The sequence below is a fragment of the Triticum dicoccoides genome, chromosome 5A (genome assembly GCF_002162155.2).
Source record: "Triticum dicoccoides isolate Atlit2015 ecotype Zavitan chromosome 5A, WEW_v2.0, whole genome shotgun sequence".
NCBI classification, from domain to species: Eukaryota; Viridiplantae; Streptophyta; class Magnoliopsida; order Poales; family Poaceae; genus Triticum; species Triticum dicoccoides.
The window spans coordinates 452414699-452433278 of NC_041388.1; the positions used below are offsets into that span (position 1 = coordinate 452414699).

At 47.4% G+C, this 18580-nt stretch overlaps 1 protein-coding gene across 1 annotated transcript; it reads left to right on the forward strand.

The window, feature by feature from the left end:
- Window positions 1–10371: 10371 nt before the first annotated feature.
- Window positions 10372–11353, forward strand: LOC119297621. Its single transcript, XM_037575342.1, has one exon. The coding sequence runs from the start codon at window positions 10420–10422 to the stop codon at window positions 11047–11049; it is 630 nt and encodes a 209-aa protein (XP_037431239.1). The 5' UTR covers window positions 10372–10419; the 3' UTR covers window positions 11050–11353.
- Window positions 11354–18580: the final 7227 nt, after the last annotated feature.

Genomic DNA, 18580 nt, shown 5'->3' on the forward strand with positions numbered 1-18580 from the left:
CTTTGTACCGTTTGTCGATGTAGCCGAGAGCGTGGGTGGTGTTGCCGTGGTCAAGGTAGCCATGCGAAGAATGCTGTGGTCGATGTCGAGTCGGGGTAGCCAGTGTCGAGGAAGTCATCGTGGAGCCGAGGGCGCAAGGAGGCGCCGAGTTAGCATGGGTGCAGTGGTGTCGAAGAAGGAGTGCGCCGGGGAGAAGACGGTGTTGATGAGGCGTCGCTCCGGGGTTGCCAACCCCGGGGACACATCATAGACAAAGGCACACGTCGGTGTTGCCAGCATCGGGCATGCGTAGACGGTCAAAGACGAAGTTGAAGAAGCGCCACAACAGGCTTGCCAGGACCGGGAACACGTCGTGGACGAAGCCACGCATTGGTGTTGCCAGCACCGGACATGCATAAATGAGGGACCTGCACGAGCTGTACGCCATGTCGAAAAAGTCGGAGGGGCCAGCAGAGAAGAACTCGACGACGATTGCAGCGTCCATCGGCGCAGGGCCAATGTCACCAACGGACGAAGTGGTCGGGATAGATGACGGCGACGGTGGCAATGGGCTGGTGCTGGACAAAGACGAAGTGGGTGGACGGGCGGCTACACCGGCCAAAGAAGAGCGGCGGCGGCCTGACGGCGGCGGCGGCTAGGTTAGGCGTGCGGCGGCGGTGCTCGAAGTAGGCGAAGAACCATGACAGCGTGACGAAGACCGGCGCTGACGGTGGCGTTCCCGCGCCAAGGGAGATGGTGCGGCACATATCACGGGAGGTCAACGCGCGGTGACGGCGGAGTGGACCGCGGGTCGCGGCGCTACGGCCCGTAGGGGCGACGCAGCGGCTGCGGGCAAGTCGGGGCGACGGCAGGAAGACCTAGGGGCGGCGGGGGGACCGCGGGTCGCGATGCTACGACCTGAAGGTGCGGTCTAGCGGCAGAGCACGGGTCGGTGCAACCGTGGGGACGGCCTCGGGCAGTGGCTGGGACCGTGTATCGCGACACTACGGCCCGTAGGGGCGACGCAGCGGGGACGCGCGAATCGATGCAGCTGCGAGGAGAACCACAGGGCGGCGGCGCTGCGGCCCAACGGGGTGACGCAGTGGCAGACCGTTGCTCGATCGATGGAGGGCCGCGCTGAACTCGGGGACGATCTTCACGAGACCTTGGCGCGCGTGGACGCCGGTTCGGAGGAGAGGCCGGCTAGTCGCGTCGGGACTGGAGTAGAGGCACACGGGGGTTGACGGCGGCGGCGGGCGACCCAAGCCGATTAAGATTAGATCGAAAAATCAAAAAGAAAAACGCCGATCAAAACGACCGGCAAGAGAACGAAAAAACCCGGAGCAAGGGCTTGGAAAAAAGACTCTCTAAGGCAGCCGGCCAACACGACCGGTAGACGAACCCTAGGTACGGGCAGCGCGGCCCCCGGCGACGGTTATGGAGGCCAACCGCCCCGGGGGCAGTGCATAGGTGCGGAAGCAGCGGCGACGGCTAGGGTTTGGTTCATGATTAGGCTGATACCATGTTAAGAGGGAGAAAGGAATGGGTGGAATAGTTATTGCATTGCTTGAGCCTCGCGCGAATTGATGCAGCGGCGACAACTCGACAATATATATATCCTATACTATCCTATATTTCTTAATAATCCTTATACTCAACAGAAATCATTGCACGCTTCATTCAAACTTTCAGTTATGATACCCGTAGACCTAATTTTTATTAAAAAATAGAGAAGTTTATATTGTCGAGTTGGTCTAATGCATCAGTTTTTTTGCGTTTTTTGGATGATAATTTTAGTTGTAAAAAGCGTCAGGAGAAGTGCTTCGTGCCACACGCGTGGCTCTTATCAGTTGGGTATTTTTATCTTCCAATTTTCTTTTTATTCTTTTTTCTGTAAATAAAATATCATAATCCCCCGGTTGAGCAGAGCTTCCATGTGCCATGGCAGCCCATGGTTCGTGGTTCCCGTGCGAGTCCACCGTGCGCCCGTGCCCATGGTTCCTTCGCCTGCACATCACCACCAGGCTCAAGGCTACCATCCTGGTCTCCTTTGGCACCAACCGGCATAGTAGCATACCCATCGCTCTTGGACCAACGGCGGAGCCAGGAATTATATGTAGGGGGGGCCGGACATTAAACTAAAAAAAATGAGACCATCCACAACTAATTCTTGAAGGCATATTTTTATTAAAAAAATCTCAAAGCACCACTGGTCATTCAAGACTCGAGCCTAGGTGGGCTAACTCGCTCCTTGCATGCCTAGCCTTACCCAGTTCTCTGAACATTGAACTAAACTCTTCTAAAATACAACATGGTAGACGGAATATGTTTGATTTTTTTCGTAAAAAATATATAGGAACAGCCATGGGTATACTAAAATATGTAGCATTATTACTAAAATTTTGATAACATAGACGTATGTACAATTAAATGGTGATGATCGATGAACGAATAATTATCAGCCACCGATTGATATTTTAAGATTCTAAGTTGGTAACATGTCGGTCTAAACTTATTTATTTATTTTGAAACAAAGTAATTAGGAGGTATTTATAAATTTCAACATCAAATTTTGCCTTGTCCTCCTATAATTTACCCCTCTAATCATCATATATAAGCGAAGAACAGGAAGACATAGAATCTGCATGAATGAAAAATAAGCAAGGGCATCGCTGAAACAATGGGAGCAAAAGTCAAAAAAGCATTCACTTTTCACTACTTAGTAGGATCTTCTGTGAGCATGCATCTACTCTATTTTCACCAAAATGCTGTTTGGGAGAGAGAAACAGAAGAGGCCACATAGTTCTATACATAGCTAAGCTGGGGTCTTCAAAAATATTCTGGATGTTGGGTGGAGCCGTGGCCCCTGCTGGTCCCCCTGGCTCCGCCGTTGTCTTGGACGCGTCTCCACCATGCATCCTGTGCCCGCATGGACGTCACACGCCTGACTCTATGGGTCATGGCTAGTCGTGTACCCGGCGGTCTCCTGGAGCTAGCGACAAGTGTCCAGCTGCTTGCAAGTTGCAAGAAAGTGAAGAAACCCTATTCATCCCAACTCCATGGTGACGAGCAAAGCAGTTTCAGACTGGTCATAGTGGGGAGTAACTTAGACTAGTAACATGCATATGTTATTAGTCTATGTTATTATCTTTATAATGCATTGTATTATAGATTAGTATCATAAACGGTCTTATATATTGCCATGCATGACACATAGTAGCATCACATTTATTATGTTACTGTATCTACCTATGATCTGGGGCGGCGGCCCCTCTGGTGAGGCACCACCGGCTTAGCGGCGGGCGGTGGTGCGGGCGTTTGGTTCCGGCGTTCTTGGCCGCGCGGGCGGCGGAATCTCGGAGGACGAGGGCGACGGCGCCAGATCTGGCGCCCCTCCTCCCTGTACGGCGTGTTCTCCCCCATCCGGCCCGCTCGTGTTCCATGGGACGCCGGCGCTGGTGGTGCTAGTGGTGGGGAATCCAGTCCGGGCGAAAGCCATGGCCGACCATGCTCGGCTGCGTCGACGGCGACGCCTGAGGGCGCCGTGTCCCTCCTTGGAGGCGTCTGACAGGTCTGATCCCCCCACTCCCCCTTCCCCTAGTTCTCCCGGGCGAAAGCTCCAACTTTGTTGGGCGGCGGCGGCGCCATCGGCGTCGTATCCTTCTTGAAGGCGCCGTTTAGGGAGCTTGGTGGTCGGTGGGCGCTGTTGGGGTGCGGGGGGTGGCGGCGGTGGTACCCTCCTCGTCCTAGCTCTTGCTTTCCATCGCCATTGTATCTTTCCGCTCTGCAAGGTGGTGGCGCTGTCTAGAGGACGGCGACATTGGTGGAGCGGTGCTTCATCTTTCACATTGATGATGGCGGATCTCGGCGGCATGGTGCTGTGGAGACTCGGCGTCTGATGCGCGGAGATGGACTCGTGCAGGAGGAGGAAGCTGTCTGGCGTCATGGGGACGTCGATGGCAGACTGGCCAGACAAGGTAGAAGCCTCAATTTGATCTGAAGACGGACTTGTGGAAGATGGCGGCGACGACACACGAGTGCGTCTGACCGGATTGCGCCCCAGACCCAGTATGTGGCTCGGCTGGGGTTACCGAATGAGTTTCGGCTTCCGGCTTTTGATGTTAGGCTTAGGTGAGTGGTTTGGGTAGTGGCCCAGCTAGCACCCCTTATCATATTGGATAGGAGTAGCGGCACATGTTGCCAAGATGGTGGATTCAGACACATTGTTGTAATACTTTGTATGGTTATCGAGAACAATCAATAAAGTGATCGTATGCATCTCCCAGATGCAGAGGCCGGGGGTCATCCTCCTTTTCTAAAAAAAAAAAAATCTACCTATGTTATTATAACCATCTCTCCCTTTTTTAATTGCCTACTACATAAGTATGTTTGCGAGTTCTAAATGCATGATACTACTTATATTACCCTCCATTATGGCCAGCCTCGGCTCAAGTGGAAGACCGACGGCCACGAGGTCCAAAAGCAGTACAACTAGACAGCACGGACCACCCAACGACTGCGAAAGATTGCCAATTTGCCCCAGAGCCTTACGCACCAACTAATCCTTTCGGGTTAAAAAGATCACCGTTCCTTACACATTACGCCGTACATTGCAAACACTCGAAGCAACGGTGTGCAGTTCGGCAAAAAATATCTTCCTCACCAATTCATATAGCCTTCTTCCGCAGCCAGGGAACGCATGCTTTCCACTCCCCCGGTTTCACTTCAGCGACGCCTTTCATTTTTATTTTATGAATGAGGGCTTTGTTTTTCTTTCTTTACAGGGAAAGAGGGCCTTCTTTATTAACTCGCTTGCACGCTCCTAAGAATCTAAAATTGCCGTTACCGAGTTCTCTGTTGTTTGCCGAGTACCATAACACGGGATCATGGTAAAAGTCATGTAAGCCGAGTGTGGCTCTTGGCAGACAGCAGGACACGACAGACGCCAACAGTTTCCTAGACATCTCGACACACTATAGAACTTGGCAAACATGGATGTCCACGTGTGCTGAGTACATCCTGCCTCGGGGTCTCGACAAAGATGACATCTCGGCACACTATGGCCGCCACGTGCCTCGCTTCGGGGCTTACGAGTTCGCCGAGTCCCCGCCTATGGCTCTCGGCAAACTGGTTTGCCCCATGGCAGCCGTCGTCTCCGTCCGGCCCGTTAAGTGCCTTCTTTTTTGCCAAGTCCCCCATGCAGTGCTCAGCAAAGACTTTGCCGAGTCTCTGATGGACAACTCTTGGCAAAATTGGCTTTGTCGGAAGGTTTCATAGAGGCTACTCTTAGGCAAGAACTACACTCAGCAAACTCTCTGCCAAGCGTGAAACGGCTTTCGCCAAGTTTTTCGGTACTCAGGAAATTCGAAAATTTCAGTAGTGTGAGAACAACATGAAGTGATACGAGTGGCTTTTTCCTATGTACACCCTTCGTCTCATAATGTAAGACCATTTTGTGAGCTAACATAGCTTGTAGAAAGGTCTTACATTATGAGACGGAGCGAGTAGGTTTCTACAATATTAATGAGAGTTTTCAGATTTGAAGTCATTTTTTCTTTCGTAAAAGAATATGAGGTCAGTTCACGATGAAGACCTATGGTCAATTTGAAACAGTCCTATGGAATGGACCGATGCCATCAATTGACATTTTGACTATAGTAGTTAAATGAATGCCTAAAGTAACCGTAGATGTATAAAGAAAATTTGAAAATATATTTCATGATGGATCTGATGATACTGATATGATATTGTAGGTGTTAGTAATTTTTCAATAAAGTTGATCAACATTGAAAATGTTTCCCCTACTTAACAGGAACCGAGGGGGTACTATACCCCTACAAAACCAGTTTCAAAATCACAAGAGAAAACGTTATATTATAATTGTTTCACCAATTGTGATATGCATTCAATATGCTTAAGACACTGGCCGATGAATATTCCCTTTTTTGGGGGCATTGAGCTATATTTGCAAGAGACCTTGTGTTGTGAAAATTACAAATGGATTGTGAAACACATGTTGGAGTTCAAATATCCAGGTTTAGGCTTATTAACAAATACTCCCCTCCGGTCCTTTTTACTCTGCATATTAGGTTTGTCTGAAGTCAATCTCATCCAACTTTGAACGAGTTTATACAAAAAATTATTAACATTCACATAACAACACATTTATTATTAGATCCATCTCGGAATATATTTTCATATTATATTTATTAGATGTTATAGATGTTAATATTTTCTAATATAAATTTAGTCAAACTTAGCAAACTTTGACTTTAGACAAAGCTAATGTGTGGAGTAAAAAGGACCGGAGGGAGTACATCGATGCTAAGTACACATGAGAAATATTTTTGTTTGAGAGCTACACAAAAAATAAATCCAACAAATATATGACCTATAGTTGCTCACAAATAAATAAATTCATTAATAAAACTTACAGACATGTTGACCCATCTACATGTACATATGTGAGATTTTTTTTTCTCAAATTTTTCTGAAATCTACAAATATGATTTTTGAGAATTCCTAACACGTGAAACCCGGGGGTCAAACACTATACAGGAAAAATAAATGAAGCCAAGTATGAAACATACTCGACAAAGCACGAAATAACCTCGGATTAGAGTAAGCTGAGTATTGCACTCGAATAACAGCTGTCGCCTTCATTTGGACCGGCTTATGCCGTCTAAGCTGAGTGTCGTTTCGCGGGTGCTTGGCTTACATATAAGTCAGTGAGTTCTCAAAGGGATGAACAGCAAGTTCTCAAAGGAATGCAAAGCATGTAATCCCTGTAGAATTGACTTAACCAGGACTGTTTAGCTCCTGCGTTTCACGTTCAAATCAAGGGGGGCCTAGCTAATTCTTATTTATTCTCACAGCACAAGGTCCCTTGCAAATATGAGAGCCAAATAAAGAAATTCATTAACAAAACTTACTGACATGTTGATCCGTCTACATGTACATGTGAGATTTCTTTTCTTCAAATTTTGCTGAAATCTACAAGGAAAACATTTAGAAACAACCGGATGATTTCTGGAAAAATCAGCCGGGTCTCCCACACGCCACGCGTCATGGGGCCACGCACGACGCCACACACCCCACGCTGCCTTCCTTATCTCTTTCTTTTTTAGTCGATGCCTACCTTATCTCTTTCCCTACCCGAGCCAGATCCCTATCTACTTCGTTTTCTACCTCCATCTCCACTCTTCGCCCGTCCCTCATCGGCCCGACTCTCGCCGGAGCAGCCTGCGGGGTGGCTTTTGCAGCACCCGGCGGCGAGCTCACAGTCCACGCACCCACGCTCCTCCAGCCTGCCACATTCCAGCAGCCAGCGACGGCGTCGACCTGCGGCTCCCCGCGCCACCTTGCTGCCGGTGTTGTAAAGTGCAGTGGTGATGCGTCGCGGGCGCTGCGGTGGGAGCATCCGGTGTTGCGTAGAGGGCCGATGCAGCGGCCTTCCAGAGCTGCGATTGAGCATCGCTCGGGCCTCCCGAGGCTGCAATGGAGCGTCGCTGTCGCTGCGATGGCGACCGCGGCGAGAGGCCGACGTGGGTGCTGCAATTCCGGCGATGTTGCCTTGAAGCTATTGGAAGCACCACCGGAGCTGCAATGGAGCAACGCCGGGCCGCCGGAAGCATAGTCGGTGCTGCAATGAAGCTTTGCCGGAGTTGCAATGGAGCTTCGCCGGACGCCGTCGGTGCTGCATTGGAGCTCCGACGGGGCTGCAATGGGGCTTCACTGGGACGCCGTCGGTGCTGTGTTGGAGCTCCATCAAGGCTGCAATGGTGTTGCGTTGAAGCTGACTGTCATGGTGTTGCTGTGATCCAACGGCAGTCAGCGCGCTGATCGGACGGCTGGCTAGGCGGATGATTTCCCTAAGAAATCATCCAGCTGATTTGTAGCAGCCGTCAATCTACAAATATGATTTTTGAAAATTCCTAAACCGGCCATGAAGTCCAGGGGACAAACGAGCCACACGTATAAAAAATTATAACCAAGGGAATAAAAAAATTATGTAGCAAATCCTTCTACTCAAAGGGGTGAACATCAAGTTCTCGAAGGAATGCAGAGTGTCTAATCCCTGTAGAGTTGACTAAATTGAGACTGTCTAGCTCGTGCATTTCACACTCAAATCAGAGGGCGGGTCTAGCAACTTCTTATTTCCTTTCAATAATTGAGCTAGCAGCTGATCTGCGCCATGTTTTCTCCTTTTGGCAATAAAGGAGTTCTGTGCGCACCACTAATTTTGGTGCCATCTCCTGTCCACGGACCTACAAATCTCAAAAGCCCACCGGCCGTGTTTTCGTCCTTGATGTGGTTGTCGCCACAGTGACTCTGCAAAGAGAGCCTTGGCTTATGGTTGGGCATGCGGTTGTGCAGCCTAGCGACCCGAGTTCAATTCCTAGAATTGACATGTGATGCACAGGGGTTTTTCCCCGTTTATTGAGGATCAAGCTTGGTGTGTGGTGGAACCTATCATCAAGAAATATCTTGATACTCATTTAAAAACAAAAATCTGAGGACCATGTTTATCTTGGTACTCATACTAAAATGGCCGTATGCATCCCTGGTTGGTGCAGAGGCCGGGAAGTGAAAATCTCTCCCATTTTAAGTGCTGGTGGTCCGCGACTTCGGCCGTGCGGGCGGCGAGGTCTCGGTGGACGTCTACTACAGTGGGCCGGGGTGCCCCGTCACCCGGCGTGCCTGCTGAGATGAAGTCCAACGCTTTCTCCGGCTGCGTGCGCTCCCCTGGCCAATCTTTGGCTGGGTGGATGGGATGGGGGCGGGACCGGGGGAAACCCTTGGCCGTCGGCGGAGGCCACGACAATGGCGGCGTCTTTGCTGGGCGTCGGTCCCCTTCTTGGAGGCCTTGTCGAGGTCCTTTCCCGTCTTTCACCGTGATCTTCCTTTGGGCGAAAGCTCTAGTTCCCCTTGCAGGCGACGGCGTCGTACCCTCGTCGCGCTCCTTCTTGAAGGCGTCGCCTGGGGTCCTCGGAAGCATGGTGGGCGCTTTGCGGTGCGTGTGAGGTGTTTGGCGGCAGCATTGTGTGCAACGTTTCACCTATTCTCCGCCGGTCTTCGTCCTGTGGTAGCGCTCCTTCTGCTTGGAGATGGACTAGCGTAGATGGTGGTCGTCGTTTGGCGCCTTGATGGCGTCGATGGCGGAGGATCCTACCAAGGTTGGCACCTCAATCTGCTCTGAAGATGGACTAGTGGAAGATAGCGGCGACGACACGTGTGAGTGCGTCAGACCGGATTGTGCCCCGAACCCGGTATGTGGCTCGGTCGGGGCCTCCGACTTTAGATGTTAGGCTTAGGTGAGAGGTCTGGGTATTTGGTCCAGCTTGCACCCCCTTCATCATATGGATAGGAGTAGTGGCAGATGTTGCCAAGATGGTGGATTCAGACATATTGTTGTACTACTTTGTAAGGTCCTCGAGAATAATCAATAAAATGGCCGTATGCATCTCCCAGATGCAGAGGCCGGGGGTCATCCTCCTTTTCTAAAAAAAATAAAAAAAACGTACGCCCCCTCCTACCTTGACCACTCCAAACCAACAACCTCCCGGCCTGCTGCATGGCTGCAGCGGGCCGTACGTGTTGACGAGCACCGACAGCAAAGCTAGCGCACACAGGATTGAGGAGGAAAGCTACACAAAGTTACACAAAGCAACAGCAGCAACGCATGGCGCAGAAGAATTATCAACGGAGCTATACTAATTAGGGCCTCTTTGGATTGAAGGATTTTCATAGGAATATTGGAGGATTCCAATCCATTGGATTTTTTCCTAAAGAAGCTCTTTGGATCAAAGGAACCATACCTCCAAAATTTCTATGGATGCATTCCTACACCTCAATCCTATAGGAATTTCAACATCCACTATAACCTCTTTTTTACACTGATTCGCGTAGGATCGAGGCACTTTTTTTGTGTTTTTCCTGTGTTCCATCCAAATGACCATTCTTATAGTTTTTCTCTATTTTGTAATCCTCTGTTTTACACCTACAATCCCGTCAAATTCCTGTGTTTTTTGAATTCCTTTGTTTTCTAATCCTGTGATCCAAAGAAGCCCTTAGTGTTCTTTGTGGCCTAACCGGAGCAGAGCAATATATACTTCACTTTCCACATATCCTTCCTCATATCTCACATCTCATTAGCTTTTCTTGCATCTCTAACTTGCTTCCACATGCACCCAGCTTTAGTTCTCCCTCAAATATAGTGCGCAGTCCACATGCTCAAATTGCTCTCTCTCCATGTTATTTTCACACGCTTTGGACTGCCAAAAAGCTTGATCATGACATGGGTAGCAAAGCGGCACAGTGTTGGGGTAGCTCCAGACTATAAATACATCCTAGGGGCCTCAGGACAAGGCCCATGAAACTGAAACCACCTTGTCTAACTCTCAGTCTCATCATCTCGATCAGCACTTGGGTGATCTGCGCATGCCTAGCCTGAGGCAGTGCAGCACCTTAGAGAGGCAGCTGCTCGGCCACCTCTCAGCCACGAAGATGAAGATCGCCAAGGCCCCGGTGCTCCTGAAGAAGGCGGTGACCATGTGCAAGAGCAAGACCGGCGTGCTCGCCGCCAGGCTCCTCTTCCTCGCCTCGCTCCGGCGCAGGATGGCCACCGTCGGCGTGATGTCTCACAAGATACACGCGCTCATGGCGGCCGCGGATCGGGCGAAGGCGGGAGGGGACTGCCACAAGGCCGTCGTTTGGCGCAAAGTCGAGAAGACGCTTCCAGCGATCCATGGCGGTGAGACCGTTGATCTTACGCATCAATTGGCACTGTTTTGTCGAGAGGAGGATGTTGGTGGTGGCTTCCCTGACTGGACGCTGCACCCCATCTTCAATGACGATCACAATTGCTGTTACACGGAAGACGACGATGAAGATGTTAGTGATGTGCTACTCGATGGGTGCAATGGCCACCGCGACGAGCCCTCGGTGATAGATGTGATCAGGAGCAACAAGGAAGTCCAGGGGTTGGAGTTCAACATGGAAGATGAGATCGACCAGGCTGCCGATATGTTCATCAGGAGGTTCCGGGAGCGGATGAGCAAGAGCATTTAGTCTCACCTGTTTGTGTTTCATCTACCTGATTGCACGAATGCGTGCCGCTGACTAGTTGACAGTAGATGTCGCGAGGGAGAATGTTAGATTGACACCGTAGCATCTAGTAGTACGTAGGGGGGCTAGACTAAACTAGTACACGGGTATGAACATTTTCGCCCTAGATCTTTCCGAGCACCCATAAATTAGTTTTTTTTTTTGAGAAATAGTAACGTGTAGTATAGTACAATCATGTAAGGGGTAGCAGATACTTAATCATATTTTTTTTGGAGGATTTGCTTAATTCCTTTTTCTTGGATCTGGATCCGATGGCTCCAGTATTTCTACTCACTTTTCATAACAAGAATCATGTCTCATAACGAGCTAATAACTGTGAAAATCGACGATAACCGGATTTACCGCCCCACCCCCAATCCACCTTGGAAGGGCATACCAGGCAAAATATTCGAATGGGGGTTTCTGGCTATCTATATAGTATAGGTATCTGTCTCTACCATTGAGTGGTGTGGGTGTGATTAGTCACGACGGCGGTGCTTTCCTTCAGATCATGGGCTTCAGTTCTCGTATCTTCATATATCTTCACACTTCACTAGTGGTCTCTGGTGTGATTGTTCAAGACGGCAGTAACTTTAACCTTTGTTTTGTATATTAATATATGATGGTGTTTCCAATAAATAAAAAATAGTTATGAAATATTTGTATGCCAAAAATCTAATGATATAGGTTCGTTTTCTCTCTAAAGTTTGCTTATACAGTCAGATGTCAAGCTGCAAGAACACCAACAAAATTATCCTACAATCTAGATGCTCATTGGATCAGTTGTCGTATGCTCTCTTCTTAGGATCTGCAGCTATACACCCTTTGTCATTTTTTCATTGGATATACGAAATAGTCACTAGTAGAAAACAGGGCTTTGGTCCAGGCCGGGTCAGCCCATTAGTCCCGGTTCAGTCCAGAACCGGGATCAGTGTGGGCATTGGTCCCGGTTCGTGAGCCCAGGGGGCCGGCCGGGCCACGTGGGCCATTGGTCCCGGTTCATCTGGACCTTTTGGTCCCGCTTGATGGGATGAACCGGGACCAATAGGCCTCGCTCCTGGTCCACCACCATTGGTCCCGGTTGGTGGCTTGAACCGGGACTAAAGGCTCCCCTTTAGTCCCGGCTCATGTCACCAACCGGGACCAATGAGGTGCCTATATATACCCCTCGCTCACGAGCAGAGCACCCCAGTGCTCTGTTTTTCTCTGGCCGAGGGGGAGAGGGCTTGGTGGTGCTCTAGCTCACCTCCTATGCACACAAGGTGTTCGATGGAATGCCCGAGCCACACTACTTAAGCTTTCTCCTCTCCAAGCTCGACCTCCAAGCTCCATTTTCCATAATATTTGTCTAGGTTTAGCGGTCCATCACGCCCCATCCCCGTCTTCACCGCCGTCGATCACCCGCGCCGAGCTCATCGCCGGCACCACCGTGGTGAGCCTCTTGTTCTTATCTTCTTTCTAGAAGGGAAAATATTCTTACTTGTATGTTTACATAGATACTTGTATTATTTTCTTACTTTTATTATTGCATCTTATATAGTGCGATGGTTTTGGTATCCGCCCCCGTCGGCCCTCGTCCTGTCTATGATTCGGATGTGGTATCCCTGTTCAAGAATTCATCCGATTAACCAGTTAACTTGCGATTAATCCCTACTCATAGGGTCACCGAATAGCCGATAAACTGATAAATCGTCCGATTAATTGATTAAATGGCCGATTAACTTGCCGATTAGCCTATTAATCCCCTACTCGCCAGCCAGCCGAGCAGTAACCAGTTAACGATTTCCTCAACAATGTGTGGTATATATATTATCTTTATAACTATTGGCTCATTTATTGTTTATGAAAATTATACCGACCAACGTGACATAGATTTTATTTATGTAGGATGTACGTGAATCGGAAATGCCAACCAACCCTATTGTCGAGAGGTTAAATTTAGTTGAAGAAGAAAACAATTTGTTGAAGAAAAAATAAAAAAAATTGAGGAGGAGAAGATGATATTGGAGTTGCATGTTGCGGATGTCGTCGATGATCACAAGATCAAGATGGATGCAATGCGCTTGAAGATTAGAAAGATTAGAAAATATGCCATTCATACCGAGGCTTGGTATCATTATGCCGTTGGATCAATTGTTACCTTGGTTGCAATTATGATCGCATTTGTTTTCGCATTGAAATGTTTTACATAGTTTCAATGTATGGTTTAATTAATTAGATGCTCTGGAGAGCTATATGTTGTTAGATGAGAACTATGTATGCACTTTGGTTTTAATGTGATGATGAACTTCTATTAATTTGAACACTTAATTATATATAATGCATGCAGATGAACCGGCAATGGATGTACGTGACAGACACACCCGCGAGTACATTAAGGGCATGCATGAGTTTCTCGATGCGGCTGAGGCAAACAAGCAGAATGGTTTTATGTGTTGTCCATGCACTCAATGTGGGAATACGAGGTCTTACTCTAACCGGAAAATCCTTCACTCCCACCTGCTTTACAAGGGTTTCATGCCACACTATAATGTTTGGACGAGGCACGGAGAAATAGGGGTTATGATGGAAGACGGCGAAGAAGAAGAGTACGATGACAACTATGTGCCCCCTGAATACGGTGATGCTGCAACGGGTGGAGCTGGTGAAGATCAAGAGGAACCAGATGATGTGCCCAATGATGCTGCAATGGGTGAAGCTGCTGAAGATCAAGAGGAACCAGACGATGTGCCCGATGATGATGATCTCCATCGGGTCATTGTCGATGCAAGGACGCAATGCGAAAGTCAAAACGAGAAGCTAAAGTTTGATCGCATGTTAGAGGATCACAAAAAAGGGTTATACCCCAATTGCGAAGATGGCAACACAAAGCTCGGTACCGTACTGGAATTGCTGCAGTGGAAGGCAGAGAATGCTGTGGCTGACAAAGGATTTGAGAAGCTACTGAAAGTATTGAAGAAGAAGCTTCCAAAGGATAATGAATTGACCGACAGTACATATGCAGCAAAGAAGGTCGTATGCCCTCTAGGATTGGAGGTGGAGAATATACATGCATGCCCTAATGACTGCATCCTCTACCGCGGTGCATACAAGGATTTGAACGCATGCCCGGTATGCGGTGCATTGCGGAATAAGATCAGACGAGATGACCCTGGTGATGTTGACGGCGAGCCCCTCAGGAAGAGGGTTCCTGCGAAGGTGATGTGGTATGCTCCTATAATACCACGGTTAAAATGTCTGTTCAGAAAAGAAGAGCATGCCAAGTTGATGCGATGGCACGGTGAGAACCGAAAGAAAGATGGGAAGTTGAGAGCACCCGCTGACGGGTCGCAGTGGAGAAAAATCGAGAGAAAGTACTGGGATGAGTTTGCAAAGGACCCAAGGAATGTATGGTTTGCTTTAAGTGCGGATGGCATTAATCCTTTCGGGGAGCAGAGCAGCAATCACAGCACCTGGCCCGTGACTCTATGTATGTATAACCTTCCTCGGATGTGCATGAAGCGGAAGTTCATTATGATGCCAGTTCTCATCCAAGGCCCTAAGCAATCCGGCAACGAAATTGATGTGTACCTAAGGCCATTAGTTGAAGAACTTTTACAGCTGTGGAATGGAAACGGTGTACGTACGTGGGATGAGCACAGATAGGAGGAATTTAACCTTAAGGCGTTGCTGTTCGTGACCATCAACGATTGGCCCGCTCTCAGTAACCTTTCAGGATAGACAAACAAAGGATACCACGCATGCACGCACTGTTTAGATGACACTGAAAGTATATACCTGGACAAATGCGGGAAGAATGTGTACCTGGGCCATCGTCGATTTCTTCCAACCAACCATCAATGTCGAAAGAAAGGCAAGCATTTCAAAGGCGAGGCAGATCACCGGAAGAAGCCCACCATGCGCACTGGTGATCACGTGCTTGCTATGGTCAATGATTTACACTACGTAATCTTTGGAAAGGGTCCCGGTGGACTAGCTGTTCCGAATGACGCTGAGGGACACGCACCCATGTGGAAGAAGAAATCTATATTTTGGGACCTACCCTACTGGAAAGACCTAGAGGTCCGCTCCTCAATCGACGTGATGCACGTGATGAAGAACCTTTGCGTGAACCTGCTAGGCTTCTTGGGCATGTATGAGAAGACAAAAGATACACCTGAGGCACGGGAGGACCTGCAACGTTTGCACGAAAAATACGGCATGCCTCCGAAGCAGTATAAAGGTCCTGCCAGCTACGCTCTTACGAAAGAAGAGAAAGAAATCTTCTTTGAATGCCTGCTCAGTATGAAGGCCACGACTGGCTTCTCGTCGAATATAAAGGGAATAATAAATATGCCAGAGAAAAAATTTCAGAAACTAAAGTCTCATGACTGCCACGTGATTATGACGCAACTGCTTCCGGTTGCATTGAGGGGGCTTCTACCGGAAAACGTCCGATTAGCCATTGTGAAGCTATGTGCATTCCTCAATGCAATCTCTCAGAAGGTGATCGATCCAGAAATTGTACCAAGGCTAAGGAGTGATGTGGCGCAATGTCTTATCAGTTTCGAGCTGGTGTTCCCACCATCCTTCTTCAATATCATGACGCACGTCCTAGTTCATCTAGTCGACGAGATTGTCATCCTGGGGCCCGTATTTCTACACAATATGTTCCCCTTTGAGAGGTTCATGGGAGTCCTAAAGAAATATGTCCGTAACCGCGCTAGGCCAGAAGGAAGCATCTCCATGGGCCATCAAACAGAGGATGTTATCAGGTTTTGTGTTGACTTCATTCCTGGCCTTAAGAAGATAGGTCTCCCTAAATCGCGATATGAGGGGAGACTGACTGGAAAAGGCACTCTTGGAAGAGACTCAATAATATGCAGGGACGGATATTCTTGGTCTCAAGCAAACTACACAGTTCTACAGAAATCTACCTTAGTGAACCCATATGTCGATGAACACAAGAATAGTCTGCGCTCCAAACACCCGGAGCAGTGGGACGACTGGATTACATGTGAACACATCAGGACTTTCAGCAGTTGGTTGGAAACATGTCTCAGAGGTGACAACACTGTTTGTGATGAGTTGTACTTGTTGTCCAGGGGACCATCTTTGACTGTATTGACTTACAAAGGATACGAGATAAATGGGAATACATTTTACACGATCGCCCAAGATCAAAAGAGCACCAACCAAAACAGCGGTGTCCGCTTTGATGCAGCAACCGAGAGCGTAAAGGACACATATTATGGTTACATAGTGGACATATGGGAACTTAACTACGGACCTGATTTTAAGGTCCCTTTGTTTAAGTGCAAATGGTTCAATCTGTTAGGCGGCGGGGTACAGGTAGACCCACAGTACTGGATGACAACGGTGGATCTAAAAAATCTTAGGTACACTAACGAACCGTTCGTCCTAGCTAATGATGTGGCATAGGTTATCTATGTGAAGGACATGTCTACCAAACCGAGAAAAAGAAAAGATAAGGAAGTGAATACATCATACGATGAGCCAAAGCGCCACATAGTTCTTTCAGGAAAAAGGGACATCCTAGGAGTGGACGGCAAGACAGACATGTCTGAAGATTATGAAAAGTTTCATGAAATTCCTCCCTTCAATGTCAAGGCTGACCCAAGCATCCTGATAAACAATGAAGATTATCCATGGTTACGGCGCAATAAGCAAATGACACAAGCGAAGAAAAAGTGAAGACTTTCTCCCGCAACTATTATGATGATACCATGCCAACTTTGAACACACAAACATGCTACCATTGTCCGTTTTGTACATGCACATGCTATGTGGGTGAAATTATATATGATACCATCCCAACTTTCAACTTTTTTAGAGTTCATTTGAAATGCTTTCATGTCTTATGGTTCAGCCCTCGTAATACCATGACCATTAGTCCCTGGCTCATGCCAACTTTCAACTTTCAACTTTCTAAAACTAATGGCACTAACAGAAAGTTTATAATTTTGCTCCTCGCTGCTGGCCCATGACCATTAGTCCCGGTTTGTGCCACAAACCGGGACTAAAGGGTTGGTCCTCGTTGCGGGCAGAGTTTAGTCCCACCTCGCCAATCGAAGGGGGCTCACACCGGTTTATAAGCCCTTCCCTCTCTGCCTTTTGAGCTCCTCTTGAAGTGAAAATAGATGCCCTAATAGAGAAAAGTTTAACCTAAATTCATAGTGAATTTCTCTGAAATTCATAGAAATTTATTAGAAATTTAGATTGAATTTTCTCTATAAGCGCATCTATTCTCATTTTTTTAGTAAGTTAATCACAAACTTGTGATTCAAACAATTTTCAAAGAATTCAAGTTTTAACTATTCAAATTTGAAAACTAATGGCACTAACAGAAAGTTTATAATTTTTCTAAAACTAATGGCACTAACAGAAAGTTTATAATTTTGCTAACCTAAAAGCAAACAGAATTAAAAATTAAAGCAAAAAACAAAAGAAAATAAATAATGCAAAAAACAAATAAAAAAAATAGGAAAAACTATTTTTATAGTAAAGTTAATCACAAAATAAAATAAATAAAGCAACAAAGAAAACAAAAAAAACTAAAAAAGTGTTTTCAAATTTGAAAACTAATGGCACTAACAGAAAGTTTATAATTTTTCTAAAACTAATGGCACTAACAGAAAGTTTGTAATTTTGCTAACCTAAAAGCAAACAGAATTAAAAATTAAAGCAAAAAACAAAAGAAAATAAGTAATGCAAAAAACAAATCAAAAAATAGGAAAAAACTATTTTTATAGTAAAGTTAATCACAAAATAAAATAAATAAAGCAACAAAGAAAACAAAAAAACTAAAAAAGTGTTTTCAAATTTGAAAACTAATGGCATTAACAAAAAGTTTATAAATTTTCTAAAACTAAAAGCATAAAGAATTAAAAAATAAAGCAAAAAACAAAAGAAAATAAATAAAGCAACAAAAAAACAAAAAATGCCACCTACTGGGCCACCACGGCCTGAATACAACTAGAAACCCAACCATGGGCCAGGATTCAGGCCCGCAGCAGGCCCAGTAGGCCCACAGGCATTGCAATGATAGATTAGGCCCGAAAGCCTGCAACTGAGAGGAGCTCGAGAGGGTGGGCACAGCAGCGCTTATAAACCACTCCCGAGCCCTCTCAACTAGCGAGGTGGGACTAAACTTTTGGGCGCGGAGCAGCACAAGGCCATTGGTCCCAGTTGGTGGCACCAACCGGGACTAAAGGGGGGCATTGGTCACGGTTCATGGCACTAACCGTGACCAATGCCCCCTTTAGTCCCGGTTGGCGCCACCAACCGGGACCAATGGCCGCCGCTTCCCGCCTTTTGGGCTGCTGAAAAGAGGCCTTTGGTCTCGGTTGGTGGCACCAACCGGGACTAAAGGGGGGCATTGGTCACGGTTTGTGCCACGAACCGTGACCAATGCCTTTGCTATATAAGCCAGCACTTAGGAAAATTTCACATTTCCCTCGCAGTTGCCCCCGACGACGCCGAGCACATCGACGCC